Genomic DNA, 16,533 nt, shown 5'->3' on the forward strand with positions numbered 1-16,533 from the left:
CCCTCACCAGGTGCTCCATCACTGCTTCAGGCTGTGATCTCAAAGTTCCCCTAAAAACATAAAGGAAAAAATAAAGTAAAAAAACAGATGAGCTATGATGGCCCACATATTTTGCTTCCAGTCTGTCCTCAATGGCAATTGGTGACATTTCTAATAGATAGGGGAGCACAGATTTCAATACTTGTACAGCAAGATGCTGAGAAGCTGCACGTGCAGCAAGAGGGCTGAGATTACCGGTATAAATGGAGCGAGTACTGGCTGCCCACCTGCCGGGCTCAGCTTATGGCTCCCCAGGGAGAAACGTGCGTCATCTCCTCGCACAGCAATTAAAGACCACTGTGAAATTGAGGGTTTGGTGTCCTCAGTGGGTGAACCCGGCACCTGCCTGTATGGCAGCGTGTGGTCTTTTGGCTCCAACATCAATCCCAAACACCAAAGAAACAGGGAGGCTGCAGCGCATCCTTCATACAGCCCCTGCGCTCCTTGAGTCAGAGATCGCTGACATACTGCAGTGCCCCGTTGCTGCTGCGGCTCGACGCGGGATTGCTGAAGTTGCTGTAGATTTGGAGAAAGGACAGGTCATCTCCAGAAAGCACTCCCTGTACGACTTGCCCACATGCATGGGGCACCAGCCCCATTCTGGGGGCAAAGACCCCCATTTGTGGGGCACTAGCCCCACCCCACTGTCACAGACATGCGCCGAGGACACCATCACCCCACTGTGCATGGCCATCAACTTGTCCCAGGACTCCAAGCATCCCACAGACATCCCTGTCCCCCTCCTCAACCCCATGGTGACATTGGCATGGAGCGAAGTGGGGCAAGGGACGTGGGGGGACTTCAAGAGACATGAGGGGACATGTGGGGACATGGGGTTGATGTGTGGGGTCACAAAAAGCCAAAAATGAAACCTCAACCTGAGTTGAGGAAAGGCCCATGGAAAAAAAACATTAAAGTATAAACATGACAGAGGCTGAGCAAACATTAATATGGGACTGCACTTTCTGCCAACGGGCTTTAATTTCATTATCATTAAATCTGCCAAAGAGTTGCATTTTGGTATTTAAACATTTAGAAAGAATGTAATGAATGCTAGCAAAAACTAAAAAAAAAAAAAAAACACATTTTTTTTTACAGCTATTTATAAGCACATGGCAAAGCACTCCTGGGTTTGGAGTAGTTTCCCTCTGTTTTCTTTGTCTTTCCCCCCACAACCCCTCCACTTCTACCTTTGTGTTCTTCCCCCGTCATCACAAGAGACTCAGAGAACAGAAAGCGCCTCATGGCATCCAACTTGCTCACCACCCCAGTGTAGCAGCAAACGTCCCCTTCCAGCCCCAGCCCTGCACCGCAGCATCCCTGGAAAAGCAAGTCTCGAGAAAGCAATACGCACATGCGAATCCAGGCACTGCAGTGTGTGCACGTGGCAGTCTCTGTACCACACTATGCAGGAGCAATTCTCGAGACAACAGTACGAACGCACAATTCACAACAAAGCACAACGCATGCGCCAGTGGATTAAAAAAAAAAAAAGTACAACCCACGCACCGGATTCCGCTCCGAACAGGGCATGTGCCGGATTTCACCCAGCACAGTGCGTGCATCCATCTCTGCCACGCAATGCACACGTGCCAAGATTGGCCCTGCTCTGTGCATGCGCCAGCTGCGACAACACACTGCGCATCTGCTACCGTTTGCAGAGCTCTGCGCATGCGCCAGCCTCAGCACCGCAAGTCGCGTGCACTTACTGCAGGACTGCAAAACGCATGCGCCACCGTTTGTATTGCGCTTGCGGCAAGCGCGTCACCGAACTGCCGTGTGCCCGTGTATGGGAACTGCTGAGTCACGGCCTGAACCTCTGACTGATCACCTGAGGCGAGCCATGAGTCAGCCAGAGGAGCACAGGGGAGGGCAATGCAGCTGTGCTGCCGGAAGGGGTGCAGCCTGGCTCCCCCCCTCCTAGACCTACTTAAGAGCTGGCTACCAGTAGGGAAGGATCACTTCTGGAGATTACCTCTGCTGGTGTTTTGTGGTGAGCCCAGGATAGGGGTAAGCCTTCTATTTATTCTCTCTTGTTATCATAGTCTACTTTGCCTAAATCTTTTGTTTATTTTGTGCCTATAACAGCCTAATATTCTTTGATTATACAGCCCACATTGACATGGCACTGTGCATGTGTTTTTTGTGCATGCATTATTATGCATGCTCATTTTCGGGTACGCACTTACGCATTTGGCTTTTTTGATGCCTCATTACGTGACAGGTGTAAGGTCTGCCTACATAGTATGTTCTTGAAGCAGTCTGGGGTTTAAAGCCACCCGAAAAAATAGACAAGGAGCATTCTTAACTGGAAGAGAGAAAAGTACCAAGGAGCTGGCGATCCAAGTATTGACTGCTCACCTGCATCTTAGGGCTTCGAAGAACTATATGCTATTTAAAAGCTCTACAGGGCATGCGCACTACTTCCTGGAGGACCAGGCATAACGAAGATTGTACGTACGCCACTTCCGCGTGCTAGGGCGCATGCGTCCTGCTGCCTGCGGCGACATAAAACCGCTGCTGCAATTCTACCGATTGACCACGTGAGGGCGCCAGAGACGGCTTAAACCACTTTGATGCAGCTCCTCCAATTGGCCACGCGATGGCACCAGAGACCGCGGAAATAATTTCACAAATAGGATTGACCTGGACCCGTGCCACAGCCACCACCAAACCGTTCTGCCTTTTGATGGCAAAGGAAAAGCACAGAAGAGAAAGGGGAAAGGAAAGCGGACAAAGAAAATGAAGGGAATCTATGACAAACCCACCAAACCTGTGCTCAGTGCTTATGAGTACCTGTCAATAAATAAATAACCAGCAAATTGATGTTGTCAAGATTTTTATTGTTCTATTTTCTTCAGCCAGCGTCTGAAGTAATGAAAACCTGGTCTCCATCAGATAGATGTGTGCAGCCAAGCCAAGGATGGCTTAGAATGATTAACCAAATTTGGTTTCAGCACCACTTTGTGAGAAACACTCTAAGTCAAAAATTTCAGGTGAGGCCAGGATCTTAATGATAGCAGCAAAGTTTATTCGTTATTGCAATAACTGGCTCATGTCCCCTACTAGCAAGGGAGAAACTGCACCAGACAGCGAAATTCATTCCATTCTATACTGTAAACCCAATGCAGGCAATGCTCTCCTGGCACTCACTGGTTGAGCGTCTAGGCTCACAGTCTCACCTGTGCTGTTGCTATGATGTAGTTCCATATAAGGTCCATTACCAACCTCCTGTTTTTGGTACGTTTTGTACTTCTCCATGGAGATACGAGGGCCATATTTCCAAGAGTGAGCACGTTTGTTCTGTCCTGTGCTGAGCTCCCTCTCTCTCTCTCTCCACCCTGCATATTTGCCTTATTTTGTGCCTGGCTCAATTCCACCCCAGTCAGAACACCCCGAATCTTTAACTTTTTAACTCTGCTCAGCAACTTTCTTAGTAGAAGGCAAACGGCTCTTTCACAAGAGGGTTGTAAGTTCAGTGAAGGCAGTACTACATACAGAAAATACTCAAAGCTTCTACAGCACAAACACAATCTCCCCTTCACAACCAGACCCAGCACCAACCCCCGGGAGCACCGCCACTCACAGCTCTCCAGCCGCACTCTGCGCCGCCCATCACCACCACTGAGCTCAGCCAGTAAACCAGTTCTCAGCCCACCTCATCATCCACTCATCTATCCCACACTTAATGAACTTCATTAGCAGGATGACGTGGGAGACTGTAACTTTCCCTGAAGAAGGAGGGTGCCACGGAGTATGGAACTCCCACTTCATTTCTAAAGTTCTCATCAGCTCCTGTAGGACTTGTGAAGTAAACAGGCTTCCTTTATCTGAGTCTATGTTCTGCACAATCCCACATCTAGGGCCTGTTGCTCCAAAAAATGTCCATGTTACTACACTAGTGGTTGCTGACACTGACAGCTTCCATGCAACCTGACAAGTGATCTATTAATAGTAACAGATACTTGAACCTTCCTACCTTACCTACTGTTCAGTAAAATCTATTCTATACTGTGGAAAGGTCTAAGTCCTGGTTCCCTTCCACCCAGAGTTTGTTTTCTCATAGCTTTTCTGTTTATTCGTTGATGTGTTACACAGCTATTGCATATCTACTTTGCTATTGTATACAATCTTACACACACACACTTTGTCAGTACAGCATCACACACTGCTTGCACTCCCCAGTGACTTTCCTGATGCAAAAGAGTTAAAATTTCTCTCATTACCTGTTTACCATTTCCTGCTGAGGTACGCATAAGGCATCACGAGGCGTGCTCTCAGCATCACCTTTGGGAAAGCAGGTAATGGAGCTGGGTGGTGGTTTGGGGTATCGCTGCGGGCTGACGCTGCGTGGTCACACTTGGCTGACACTGGGGTGATGCTGGGGAGTGGCAGAGGGGGTGGTGTTGGGATATCACTGTGAGGAAGACTGTTAAGCAAAACAGACCTGGCTGGCCTGAAAGGGTCAAACAGGGAACATGCGGCCTCTCCTGAAAGGGAAGGACTGTCATGTGAGACTGGCAAGCATAAGTTACATGGACATAAGATGATTTTCCAAAAGAAGGTACATGTGTGATATCCATCTGCCATAAATCATTAGGCATTAATCCTCTGGGGTTCACTCCAAAATGAGGAACTGGTAATAAAGGGGCACAAGAAGAACCGTTCCGCATATTCGGAAGTCCAAAGCAAATATTCACCTCCACTTAACACAGCCTTCACCAAACTTTTCCAGTCAGATGGGGGAAGAATATTGGCAGCTTTAAGCTCTTTCAGTTGTTTAAAAGGAATAGGCTCATAATCATTCAGAATGCCACCGTTTGCAAGTTGACGCTGTATGACAGGGAAAACTTGAGACGGGAAAAGTTGCCCAGAAAATTCATCAGTTGTTTCCCCAGCTTTCCTTGCTTCTTTGAGCACTAATTGCATAGGGGATTGTTGCATAAGCAAAGCATCTACTCCAGGCGGGGGAGGCATTCGCCCTGCTCGAAAGGCAGGCAAAACAGCAAGGGGATCTGATCGAACCTGATCGACTATCTGTTGTGTCTGCACAGCGGCACCTGCAGCCTGTAACGCTGGGAATACAGCCGCTAAGTCCTTATGGTGATATTCAGCAGCCTCTTTTTCTAACTCTCCCCAATCATCAGGGGGTAAAATATCCTTTGTTATGTTAGTGCCAGGAGGTTTACAAGGCGGCAAGTCGTTTGCTAATTTACAAATCAAAGGTTGCTCATACTGGGGAGGGGACGGTGAGGGTGCCGATGGCATAGACGAAGGGATATGATCAAGAGATTTTGATCGCGACAAGGCAGGATATAACTTTTCTGTTGAGCGAGTGGTCTGCTGCCACTTCTCATCTCCCGTGTCTCCTCTGAGACATTCTTTTATTAGAGTCCAAAGCGTAAAGGTATCAATAGGTACCTTCTCAGGACCATGCACAGCATAATAGCCCTGGAGTCTTTCACCCACTTTGTTCCAAGTTTCAATATTAATAGTTCCATCCCTGGGAAACCAAGGACAAACTTCTTCAATAAAGTCTAAAAAACGACTAATTTGGCTCCGAGTAACTTTTATCGGGCAACCAATAATGGTTTCAGCATTGCAGCAAAAATACCTCGTTCTGTACTTGCAGCTTGCCCCATAATGCTATGATTTATCAATTCCGATTCCCTAGTCCTTACCTCCCTATTTCAACTTACCAACCGCAGCTCATGGGAGGAAGCGACGCCTTTGTCGTTTGGAGACTGTGGTTCCCTGGTTTTGGCACCAAATGACAGAGACCAGCTCAGGACGCCTGGGACAGACGGGCTTAGGCTCTGGTGGCGCAAAAGCAATCTTTATTTTTGTTACAAGCATTTTATATCTTTTTGCTATGCGAGTATACAATACCTAAATCAGATAGCATTCATGCATCACTGGGGACGACACTGTTGGGGTGATGCTGGGGAGTGGGACATCATTGGGGTGACGTGGGGTTGGGATCCTGGTGTCATGTTGGGAGTGCTGCCAGGAGGTGGCATTGTTGGAGTGATACTGGGGTCACGTTCGGGCACAATGTTGGGGTAACACTGGGGGACATGCAGGAGTAACATTGGGGGTGAGGCGGTTGGGGTTCTGTTCCACCGGGGCTCTGTACCACGCGCTGGCCATGTGGGTTCTTACTGCTACATTTAACGTCAAGGAGTGATGCTGCAGGGAGACACCAGGGTTGGGGTGACATTGCTGGGCTGATGTCAGGGACTGAAGCTAGGGTGACATTGGGATGAGGCTGGAGTGACATTTTTGGGGAGGTGCTGGTTAGGTGACAGTGGGCTGACGTTGGGGTAGCTCTGGGGTTTAACATCAAAGAATGAGACTGGGATGATTTTGGGGGGTGATACTGCAGTGACGCTGGGGAGAAAATTTTGGGGGGTGACATGGGCTTGACACTGCGGGGTCATGGCTTGATTCAGGAAGTGAAGCTGGGATGACATTGCTGGTGTGATGCTGGGGGAAGCTGGGGTGATGTGTGGGGGTGACGTTGTTGGGAAGTGATGTTGGGCTATCGCGGGGGGCAACATGGATGGGGTGATACCGAGGGGGTTCTAGAGTGGTGATACTGGGGTGCTGCTGGGAAGTGGCATTGGGCTATCAGTGGGGGATGACACCAGGGAGTATGCTGGGGTGACAGTGTCGGGGTGATGCTGGATGTGACCTGGCCATCTGTCCTCACAGCCCCAGTGAAGCACCAGAGGTGCTGGATGACAACATGGTGACATAGAGTGCTACAGTGTGGAGGTGGTGGCCACCTCACCCCAGGACTCCTCTATGCCCCACAACCCCCAAAGAGAACCCTAGAATGGGAATACACCTGTGCCCCACATGGACCCCTCATCTCTCCAGGCAGGAGGACTCCATCCTGTACCTTAACTTCACCTCAGGACAGACCCACAGTGCAGAGCTGCAGCGCCACTACGAGATAAAGCCCCCCAATGCTCTCTATCTCTGCTGCCCCACAGCCCCCTGCCTTGCTGATCTCATGGACCTCTCTCATTAACCTCCCCCATGGCTCCTAGCCCCACTGATCCTACCTCCCACCCCTGCCCCACAATTCCTCCCCCCGCCCCCCGCTGCCCTTCCCCCCAATTCTGTTCCACATCTAGATGGTGCCACCCCTACCACCCGGTGCTCCCCGCCCCAAACCTCACTGCCTTCATTCTCCTGCCCCATGGCCTGGCCTGGCTGTCCCGTGTCTGTGCACTGAGCCCTACTGCTTCTCATGGTGCTCACTCCCACCATGTGAAGCAGTTTTGTGGGGCAGTGAAGAGGGCTCAGTGTTGACCTTAGCTGTGGAGCTGGGGATCACTGTCCCTCCCACACAGGAGCATAGAGCTGAGTGTGATGAGAGGGAGGAAGAGCAGGAACCGGGGCTGCAGCAGGGCCTGGAGCAGGTATAGAGTAGGGGAGGTGTGGGGGATTCTGTTGGAGTGGGAAGGATTCTATGGGGCTGGGGGGGCTGAGTTGGGACCTAGAGTGACTTTGGGGTCACTCTACCTCACTTAGGGGCATGAGGCCCACCTCTCCAGGGCTATACCTCCCCCCACAGCACCCCCACCTCTTCCACTGCCCCCTGGGACCTCATGGAGGGATGCAGTGATGCTGACTGCTGCAGTGTAACCCCCACCCTACATTCAGGTAGGGAGGCTGAGGGTAACAGATGGGGCTCTGTGGGGTGCTCTGGGTCCTGCTATGGGTCTTTAGGGAGCACTATGAGGTTCCTTGGTCTCTACTGGTCTTGTTCTAGGTCTTGCTATGTATCATTAGTGTGGGGGGGACAGGTGGTCATCAGTGCAGGAACTCAAGGGGAGGTTAGTGGGGTCACTAAGGGGGGGTAGTAATGAAGTAACTCATTAATTATACACCCTTTAGTGGGGGAGTGATGGGGAGCAGTAATTAAGAGAGTATTACTAGGTACATAATGAGTGCAGTGTTAATTAGTGGAAGAGTTTTTAGGAGGAATAATTATAGAGAAAATAATGGGGAACAAGGAGGGTTAATAAGGTATTAATGGGGATAAACGGGCGATGAATTGGGTGTTTATTCAGCGGGGCATGGATGAAGATTTAATGGGGAGTAATGGGGGGAATTCATCGGTGAGGATGAGCGGGGATGTATAAACTGGGGCATGTACTAATTAGGGCCATATTAATTGGGCGCATTGCGGGTACCGCCAGCACAGGGGGGTCTGGGGAGGGGGGAACAGTGAATGGGCGGGGCGCTTCGAGAGCGCAGAGCTGCTGGGGGGGCGGGGGGAGTGAGGCACACGGAGTCGCCCGGACCTCCCCCCATTAGATGCCCCGACCCTCCCCACGCTATTTTGGGGCAAACCTCAGCCCTGACCCCACACATATCTGCCCCCCACCTAGTCCCAAGTCCCACATCTCATCCGCAAACCTGCCCTCAGAGCCCAAATCCAGGTCCCAAACCCTACATCTAGACCCCATACCCCGAGCCTCACAACAGGAATCCGGGATCCACATCACAAACCTACACCCCACATCCGGATTCTGAACCCACAACCATCGCCGGATTTAGGTCTGGGTTTCAGGAGAGATGTGGGGCGGGGGGGTGGATTTGGTGCTTGGGGCCCGGCTAAAGGGAGCGATTTTGAGTCGCATCCCATCCGAATGTGGGACATATTCAGGACCTCTCGCCCAGAACCAGGACCCCGCTCCGCGTCGACTTCCCTACTCCGGTTCAACTATGGCACCGCTTCCGCCCATCCGGGGCCACTTGGCCAATCGGAGCCCGGAGCAGAGTCGGAAGAGGCGGGATAAATGGGGAGAAACATCTCAGCAGCCCTGGAGTTTTGTGGGTAGCGAGGCGGAAGTGCCGCTTTAGCAAGGCACCAGTCATGAGAACGGGAGCAGGAGGGAATTTCCGGGACGAGCACTTCCGTGGGCTGCGAGGGATTATGGGTAGCGTGGCGGAAGTGCACCGTCAGGGAGGTAACAGGACAGGACCGGAATTGTGTAAATTAACAAGAAAGCAATTGGACGGGAGCAGAGTTGAATGGAATAGAGCGGAAGAGAGTGCGTGGGGACCGGAAATCGGTTGGGCCGCGGCGCCGGATTTGCCGCTCTCTCTCGTGCCATGCCGCTGCGTGCTGTGTACCTCCTGAGCGCTCCCGGCCCCCGCGGCCGGCCCCGCACCTACGTAGGATTCACGCACGACCCTTGGCGGCGACTGCGGCAGCACAACGCGGGGCGGCAGAAGGGTGGGGCGCGGCGCACGAGCGGCCGCGGGCCGTGGTGGGTAACCGAGGAGGGGGTCCAAGGCCGGAAGCGCGGGCGATTCGGGGGGTGGCGGGCGTCACGTCACGGCCGCTCTCTCCCCGCAGGCGGATGGAGCTCTACGTGCACGGCTTTCCGTCCGACGTAGCGGCGCTCCGGGTAGGACACGTCTCCCTTCGGCCACACCCCCACAGACCTCGAGCAGCGCCTCGCTCTCGAGAAGCCCCACTGGTCCCCCGGTCCCGTTCGCACATTAGGCGGATCTCTTTCTATGCGCCGCGCGTTATCTGAGCCCCATCTGCTGCGCCACAAGCCCCCCTCCCTTAGCCCCGCCCGTCCAGCGCTGCCGCACCCCCAAGCCCCGCCCAACCAGCGCTGTCCCACCTCCCCCAAGCCCCGCCCAACCAGCGCTGTCCCACCTCCCCTAAGCCCCGCTACTCCCCCATCGCGCTGCCTGCGCTCCCGCCCTGTTTCGTTGAGCCGCGCCTTCCGTGCAGTTCGAGTGGGCGTGGCAGCACCCCGCCGCTTCCCGCCGCCTCCAGGATGCTAAGCCCCGCCCCCTTCCCGGTGAGCAGCCAATCGCTTTCGCGCTTCGTATGCTGCCCCGCCTGCTCTGGGCCCCGCCCTGGCGCCGCCTCCCACTGCGCCTGCGCTGGCTCCGCCCTCAACCAGGCCCCGCCCTCCACCCGGCCCCACCCCCCCACGTCGTTATGGAAATGGACCCGGGAGGGCCAAAGCCACGCCCCAGGAAGCGGCCCGCGACCACTTTGGCCACGCCCCCTGCGTGCACGCTGTGTTTGGAGCCCTGCGAGGTGAGGCTGGGGGCTTGGAATCTCTGGGGTCGTTTGGAGGCATTTTGGGGGTCGGTCGAAGGGAATAGCGGTTCGTTCATGGGGTATTTTGGGGTCTCCCCTGTGTCATGCTGCTATGCTGTGCGGCACATCTGTGGCGCTCAGGGCCCCTGTGGCACATTGAGGTCATTCCGAGGGGTCGGGGGGTTTGAAACAGGTGATTTGGGGTCACGCTATGGGCTCTGAGGTCCAGGTGCGGTATTGCGCAGTCATTATTTTTGATGACCGGCCTCTACACTGGGGTTCTGAGGCCCCGTGGGGATGTCAAGGGTCAGCCTGGTGCCCATGGGATGGATGTGGTGTCCCGGGGGGGCGGGTCTGGGGTCCCCATGGTTGCTTCAGGGTCATCTTGCCGAGTTCCTGGTCCTTTCAACTCCATTTGGGACACTCGGGAATTCTGAAGCGGTGCATTACAAAGGGGCGTGGCCTGGTGTGACCCCTCCTTCTCGATGCGGCTCCACCCCCAGGGCCGCACTCTCCGCTGTCCCCGCCCCCCCTGCCCCGCCCGCTGCCACGCCCGCTGCCTTGCCCCACACTTCCTGGGGGCGGAGCCGAAGGAACTGCTGCCACTGGGTGGGACCTGCCCCAGGTGAGTGGGCGGGGCTTAGGGAAGGCGGGGCCAATTGAGCGTGATCAGCGCTAAGCCCCACCCCCAGCTGCCAGCAGGAGGTGCTGTGGGGAGAGCTGATTGGCTGCGGGGATGGCGACGATGAGTGGGCGGAGCTAGGAGACCCTACCTTGGTAAGCCCCTCCCACCGGCCTCTGACCGCAGCCCCGCTGCCCTGAGCACGCCGTCCCATCTTTGAGCCCACCCGCTGACTTCTGCTCCCACAGGGCCATTGGACGGATGAGCTGCTGAAGGGCCAGCGGGCGGAACCGGAGTGAAGCCACCTCCCCCTCAGCGGCTTTCTAACTTAATTTATTCACAATAAAGCAACAGGTGGAACCGCTCCCAGCATCGTTCTTTTGGATCCTGGAAGGGAATGGGGTCCTGGGGACAGATGGGGGCCGTTCGGATGGATTTGAGGTCTTAAGGTCACTTTGGGGCCCACAGGGTCAGTCGCTTTGAGCTCTTCGTGGTCCCCTGTGGTGTTTCGGGGTCAATTAGAGGGACGTTGCAATCTTCCAGTGAACATTTCCAGGTCCTGCAGGCCAAGTGGGATCCTTGAGGGATGCTATGGACTCACGTAGTGTGTGTCTGGGGTCCTGTGGGTCACTCTGTGGTCCTTAGTGGTGGGTCTGGGGTCCCTGATGGACACTTTAGGGGTCTGTACGTCACTCTGAGGCCCTATGGTGTGGGTCCAGGGTCCCTGGGATCCCTATGGTTCACTCTGGGGCCCATTAGGGTGAGTTTGGGTTCATGGTGGACACTTTGGGGCCTAGGCAGTGAGTTTGGGTTCCCTGTGGATTGCTGTGGGGCACAACGGGGTGAGTTCTGGGTCCTTTACAGCACTATGGGGTGTGTTTTGGGGTGGAATGTTGTGATTTTAGGGCTCTCGTAGTGCCACTATGGGGTCCATACAACCCCTCACCCATGACAGCAAATACCCCAAACGCCCCAAATTCACACCAAAAACAGCACAACCTATAGCATCTGAACTCGACATAACCCTCACAGACCCACAGACCGCCAAAAATCCCCAGAATGGCCCAAAATCCCCAAAGTACCCCAAACTGTGAGGGTCACTTCTTCTTGGTCTCCTTGCAGGCGACAACGTAGCGCTGCGCCACGTTCAGTGGCGGCGAGTAACCATCAGCATACGACGTGTCCTCGAACAACACTGAGTAGTCATCCTGTGGCTGCAAGTGTGGGGTGAAAAACAGCAGCAGTAATGAGCGAGTGCTGGGCCCAGGGCAGGGCCGATCTGCAGGGCACACTGGGGTCGTACCCGCTGCGGCGGTGCGTGGATGAGGGCGCGGTAGAAGCAGGTGGTCTGCGGGTACAGCGCCAGCACCAGCTGCTCACGCTGGAACAGCGCTTCAGGGTCGGTCTCAGGGTTTGCCTTCCACTGCGGCAGAGGGATCACGCGGCGCCGGCTGAGCGTGTGCCTCCTGCAGGATGGTGGGGAGGAGCAATGAGTGCGGGTTGGGAGCGGATGAGGGGTCTGGAGAGCAGGTTTGGGGGTCTGAGGAGAGTTTTGTGGTATGGTGGTTGTGCAGAGGGAGTTCGGGAGAGCTAGAGGGCTTTGGGGAGGTGTGTGGAGAGGATTTGGGAAGGTTTGGTGAGAACTAGAAGAGGTTTGTGGGGAGCTGGGAGCATGGGGGGCGTGGGAAGGGAGTTTGTGGGGAGTTGGGTTGTTTTGAGGGGTTTGAGGTGGGAGTTTGGGGGGAGTTGGGGAGAGTTAGGGAGTCATGAGGGAGTTGGAGGAATTGGGGAGGGCTTTGGGAAGGGCTGGGGGCTGCAAGGATGTGGGAGCAGTTGTGGGGCTGGGGGTACAGTTGAGGGGTGGGGGTGCTCACTCTTTGCCCTCCTCATCGATGTCGTCCACCTCATACCTGGGGCGGGGGAAAGAAAAAAGAAAAAAGGATTAAACCACAGCAAAACGTGGGGAAGTGCTGTGACCCCAGAGCACCCCACAGCCCTACAAGGAGCAGTGGCTGCAGTGCCCCAAAATGCCCCAACACTGCCCCGCGCCATGCCCCATTCCCCCCCAGAATGCCCGAACCGCCTCCTCACCCCTTTCCACCACCCCCCACAACCCTGCCCCTTTCCCTCCCCACCTCCCACCCCCTCGCCCCCTCCACACACTTGTTGGCAGCGTGGCTGTAGCTGACCACCTCAGCCAGGATCCACTGCTCGTCGCCATCCACCGCCTTGACGCGTGCCGCCACTTTGTCCCCAGGCTTGGCCACGTAGTCCCCGGCTGCCGGCATGGCACCGCACAGCGGGGGCGGCCTGGGGTTGGGGGTTGCGGGTTGGCAGGTGGGAGTTAGGGGGAGGGGTGAAGCTCAGATGGGATTTGGGGTTCTGCAGTGCAGTCAGGGGGGAGCTGGCAATCCAGGACAGGGGTCAGGGAACAGACCCTGACTTGGGGTTTGATGGGGTGCAAGGGGAGAGAGGGCAAGGGCATGGTCAGAGTGGGGTCTGGGCAGGTTGAGTTTCCCAGGATGGGGCTGGAGGCAGCTGGAGGCCTATGGTGTAGGGGTGGGATTTGCTGCGTCTGGATGTCACATGTAGGGTTAGGGCTATGCTTTGGAGTCGGGGTCCAGAAGCAGTGGATGGGGTTACGGTGTGGTGCGCAACTGGGGGCTCAGGGCACAGTGGAGGGCGGGGTGCGGTGTGGGTCTGGGAGTTCAGGGCAACCTGTGGGGAGGGGTGCACTGTGGGGTCGGGGAGGACCTACTTGTCGCCTGGCTTGCCGATCCAGAGCGGCAGCGTCATGGCCGACTGCTGCAGCAGTGTCATCAGCACGCCCCGGCGCATCGTCTTGCGCGGCGGCTCTGCATCGCTGTAGATCCCTGCAATCTTGGCGGCTGTGGCACAGTGGGGGGATACGGTGACACCAAGACTGGGGGTCAGTAGGGGAGGAGGTGGGGTGTGCAGGGGAAGATTTGGGAGCAATGCCAGGGGTTTGGGGCGTAAAAACAGAAAAACAGCGTGGTGTGACAAGATGTAACAGAACATACTAAGAGAATTTGAGAGGAATTTGGGGTGAAAGCTGAGAAAACTGGGGTCCGAGCTCACATCGGAAAAGCTGGGGGAAAGAAAGAAAAACAGAAACACACACAACAGATGTGGGAAGGAACTGCAGCACCTAGGGACATTTGGGGAAATTTAGCAGAGTTTGGAAGAGCAGGAACAGTTTGAGGAAATTTGGGGTTTCAACCAACTCAAAAATAGGAAAAAAAAAGTCATACAAAATACCATAGTATCAGGAGGTGCATACAGGAACTTTTAAAACTCAAAGTAATACAGAAAAAATACAAAAGGATCTGAGTATGTGTTGGGAGAATTAGGGTGAAAACAAGCAGAGTTTGGGGAGACACACAGAGAAAGTTTGGGTTGGCTGCGCACAGGGAATGTACAGGACGAGCAGGGGCCAGGGACACACGGGGTCCGGGACACAGCCGCACAATGGAGGCTCGTACCGATGCGGCGCTCCTCCAGCAGGGACTTGATCTCGGCAATCTTGTCCAGCGCCTTGCGAAGGATGCTGCAGAGGGCCATCAGGGCGGCTGCCACTCATGGGGGGCACGGGGCAGCGCTTAGGGTTGTTGGGGTGCGGGGTGTGGGGGTGTAGGGATGTGGGGATGCGGGGGCTGCCCTACTTGCACTCAGCCTCAGCGTCCGCCTTGGCAGTGGTGTACAGCCCGCGCAGCTTGGTGCGGTAGTACGGCGAGACTGAAGGGGAACGTAAGAACGGCCTGAGCCGCGCTGCCGCGGCCGCGCTTCTTTCACCCAACTCCGCCCCTTTCCTCAAACCCCGCCCCCTTCCCACGGCCCCGCCCTCTCCGCATCACCCCGCTCCCTCCCCAGAAGCCCGCCTCTCCTCGCAGCCCCGCCCCGCAGCGCCCTTCCGGTTCCCGGCGCCACCCGCTCCGCCCCGCGCCGCTCTCACTCTTGTTCTCGGTCTGCATCCTCTCGTGCGTTTTCTGGATGTTGATCAGGTTGTGCTCGCTGCGGGAGCGCTCCTCCTGTAAGGCGGCAGGCTCGCGGCGGGGGCTGCTCGCACAGCCCCCAAGCCCGGACCCCCAGCCCGGCGCCCGCCCCCCCCCAGTCACCGCATCCACAGCGCAAACTCCCGCTCCGCGACTCCGCCTCCGCGTCCGCAGCGCCAGCCCCGCACCCATCAGCGCAGCCCCAAAGCCACGCGACGAAGCGCAAACCCAAACGGCCAGAGCCTCAGCCCGCCCCCGGAGCCACGCGGACACTTCGCGGGAGGCAGCAAAGCGGCTCAGACCCTCCGTGCGCCCGCGCCTCCACACCTGCGTGTGCCCCAGCAGCCGCTGCAGCTCGGCCAGCAGCTCGGCGATGCGCGAGTCCGCCGACACCAGCGCCATGACGGCGGCCACAACGCAGCGTCCGCACGGAGTTCTACGCATGCGCCAGTCTCGACACAGCACTACGCATGCGTAATTCTGGAGACTAGTACGCATGTGCCATGCTTGATGGTTCACTGCGCATGCGCCATACTGAGGAGTACTACGCATGCGCCATCCCGGGGCTAGCACTGCGCATGTTCCAGGTTCTACGTGCGCCGGTCCAGCATTACGCATGCGCCACTACAGGGGAAGTTGAACGCATGCGCGATTCCAGAGACAGTAATCGCATGCGCAATTGCAAGCTCTAGTAGTACGCATGCGCCATTCCTGAGAGAGAGAGAGAGAGAGAGAGAGAGAGAGAGAGAGAGAGAGAGAGAGAGAGAAAGAAAACTACGCATGCGCCAGTGCTGCGCTGCACTACGCGCGTGGCATTGTGGACCCGGTAGTACCACGTGCCAGCCCGACATGGCCCTGAGCGTGCACCGGTCCCGCTATCGGCATTTTGGGACTCCCTATAATGACGGGCGTTGGCGGATTGACGGCGCAGCACAATTAGGAAGGACTCGCCCGGTGTGCTCCCAGAGCTGCTCTGATCCTCACCGTTCCAGAAAGCCGCCTCTCCCGCCGATCCCCGAGACTCGTCCGCCCCCGGTGCAGTCGCGCGCTTTGGCCACGCGGTGGCAGCAGAGACCCAGGAAACGGCTTCGGCGATCGGGCTGACGGGGCTCGGCGCTGTTTGCTTTATTCTTTTGACTTCAGGTGAACGCAATGTTGGAAGAGGGAAGAAAGCAAGAAAGGAAAAAATCTGCAAAGCCAGGAAGCCTGTGTTAATTGCTTATGAATGTATGTGAAAACAATGACCGAAGTTATGTTGCATTTTTTTTATTAGCGTCAGTTGCATTTATTTAAATAGTCATGCACCAAAGTCCAACTACACCAGGCAGATTTAACGGTAATAGAGTGAAGGCACGTTGGCAGAAAGCACAAGACTGTATTGACATTGTCTCAGCCTCTGGCTATTTTTAATGAGGTTTTTTTATAAATGCCTTTTTTGCATTAAAGAAAAAGCCAAAAATAAATCTCAGATTGCTGAAAATGTACGTGTGATTCTATTTGTAATGATGATCTTGCAAGGCGATTAAAGGTGTTTTGCAAAAAATCAAATGAGCCTAACCTAATCAGATCAGGAAGATGAAACAGTATGAGTCAGGTAAAGGAATGTCATTCTTGGAGGCCTTAACAAAGAAGAGGACTCTGTTGTATTCTAAGGCACACAAATGGACTCCCAGAGCTTGTGTCCTCCTAGTGTGCTCTACAGGCTTCCAATGATGTTGAAGTGGACGCAAGGGAACCCTACAATACACCCCAAACTTCTCCGTGTCCTCTAG

General features: G+C 55.3%; 2 protein-coding genes across 6 annotated transcripts; one reads left to right on the plus strand and one right to left on the minus strand.

The window, feature by feature from the left end:
• The first annotated feature begins 8,919 nt into the window (after positions 1-8,919).
• LOC125693869 (structure-specific endonuclease subunit SLX1-like) lies at positions 8,920-11,109 on the plus strand. Of its 2 annotated transcripts, none has more exons than XM_048946267.1 (6): positions 8,920-9,329; positions 9,419-9,470; positions 9,887-10,123; positions 10,630-10,751; positions 10,819-10,903; positions 10,997-11,109. In XM_048946267.1, the coding sequence occupies exons 1-6, from the start codon at positions 9,172-9,174 to the stop codon at positions 11,045-11,047; spliced, it is 705 nt and encodes a 234-aa protein (XP_048802224.1). In that variant the 5' UTR covers positions 8,920-9,171; the 3' UTR covers positions 11,048-11,109. The 2 variants fall into 2 exon arrangements, with proteins under 2 accessions (XP_048802224.1, XP_048802223.1); XM_048946266.1 differs by having other exon boundaries at positions 8,924-9,329; positions 9,809-10,123.
• SGF29 (SAGA complex associated factor 29) lies at positions 11,066-15,222 on the minus strand. 4 transcript variants are annotated; one of them, XM_048946263.1, is made up of 10 exons: positions 15,089-15,221; positions 14,722-14,797; positions 14,432-14,504; positions 14,252-14,316; positions 13,507-13,636; positions 12,912-13,058; positions 12,623-12,658; positions 12,052-12,214; positions 11,831-11,962; positions 11,066-11,307 (listed from the first exon to the last, which is right to left on the minus strand). In XM_048946263.1, exons 1-9 carry the CDS (start codon positions 15,203-15,205, stop codon positions 11,846-11,848), a joined length of 924 nt encoding a protein of 307 aa, XP_048802220.1. In that variant the 5' UTR covers positions 15,206-15,221; the 3' UTR covers positions 11,066-11,307; positions 11,831-11,845. The 4 variants fall into 4 exon arrangements, with proteins under 4 accessions (XP_048802220.1, XP_048802221.1, XP_048802218.1 ...); XM_048946264.1 differs by having other exon boundaries at positions 11,066-11,420; XM_048946261.1 differs by having other exon boundaries at positions 11,066-11,962.
• Positions 15,223-16,533: the final 1,311 nt, after the last annotated feature.

This window comes from Lagopus muta, chromosome 5 (genome assembly GCF_023343835.1).
Source record: "Lagopus muta isolate bLagMut1 chromosome 5, bLagMut1 primary, whole genome shotgun sequence".
Taxonomy (NCBI): Eukaryota; Metazoa; Chordata; class Aves; order Galliformes; family Phasianidae; genus Lagopus; species Lagopus muta.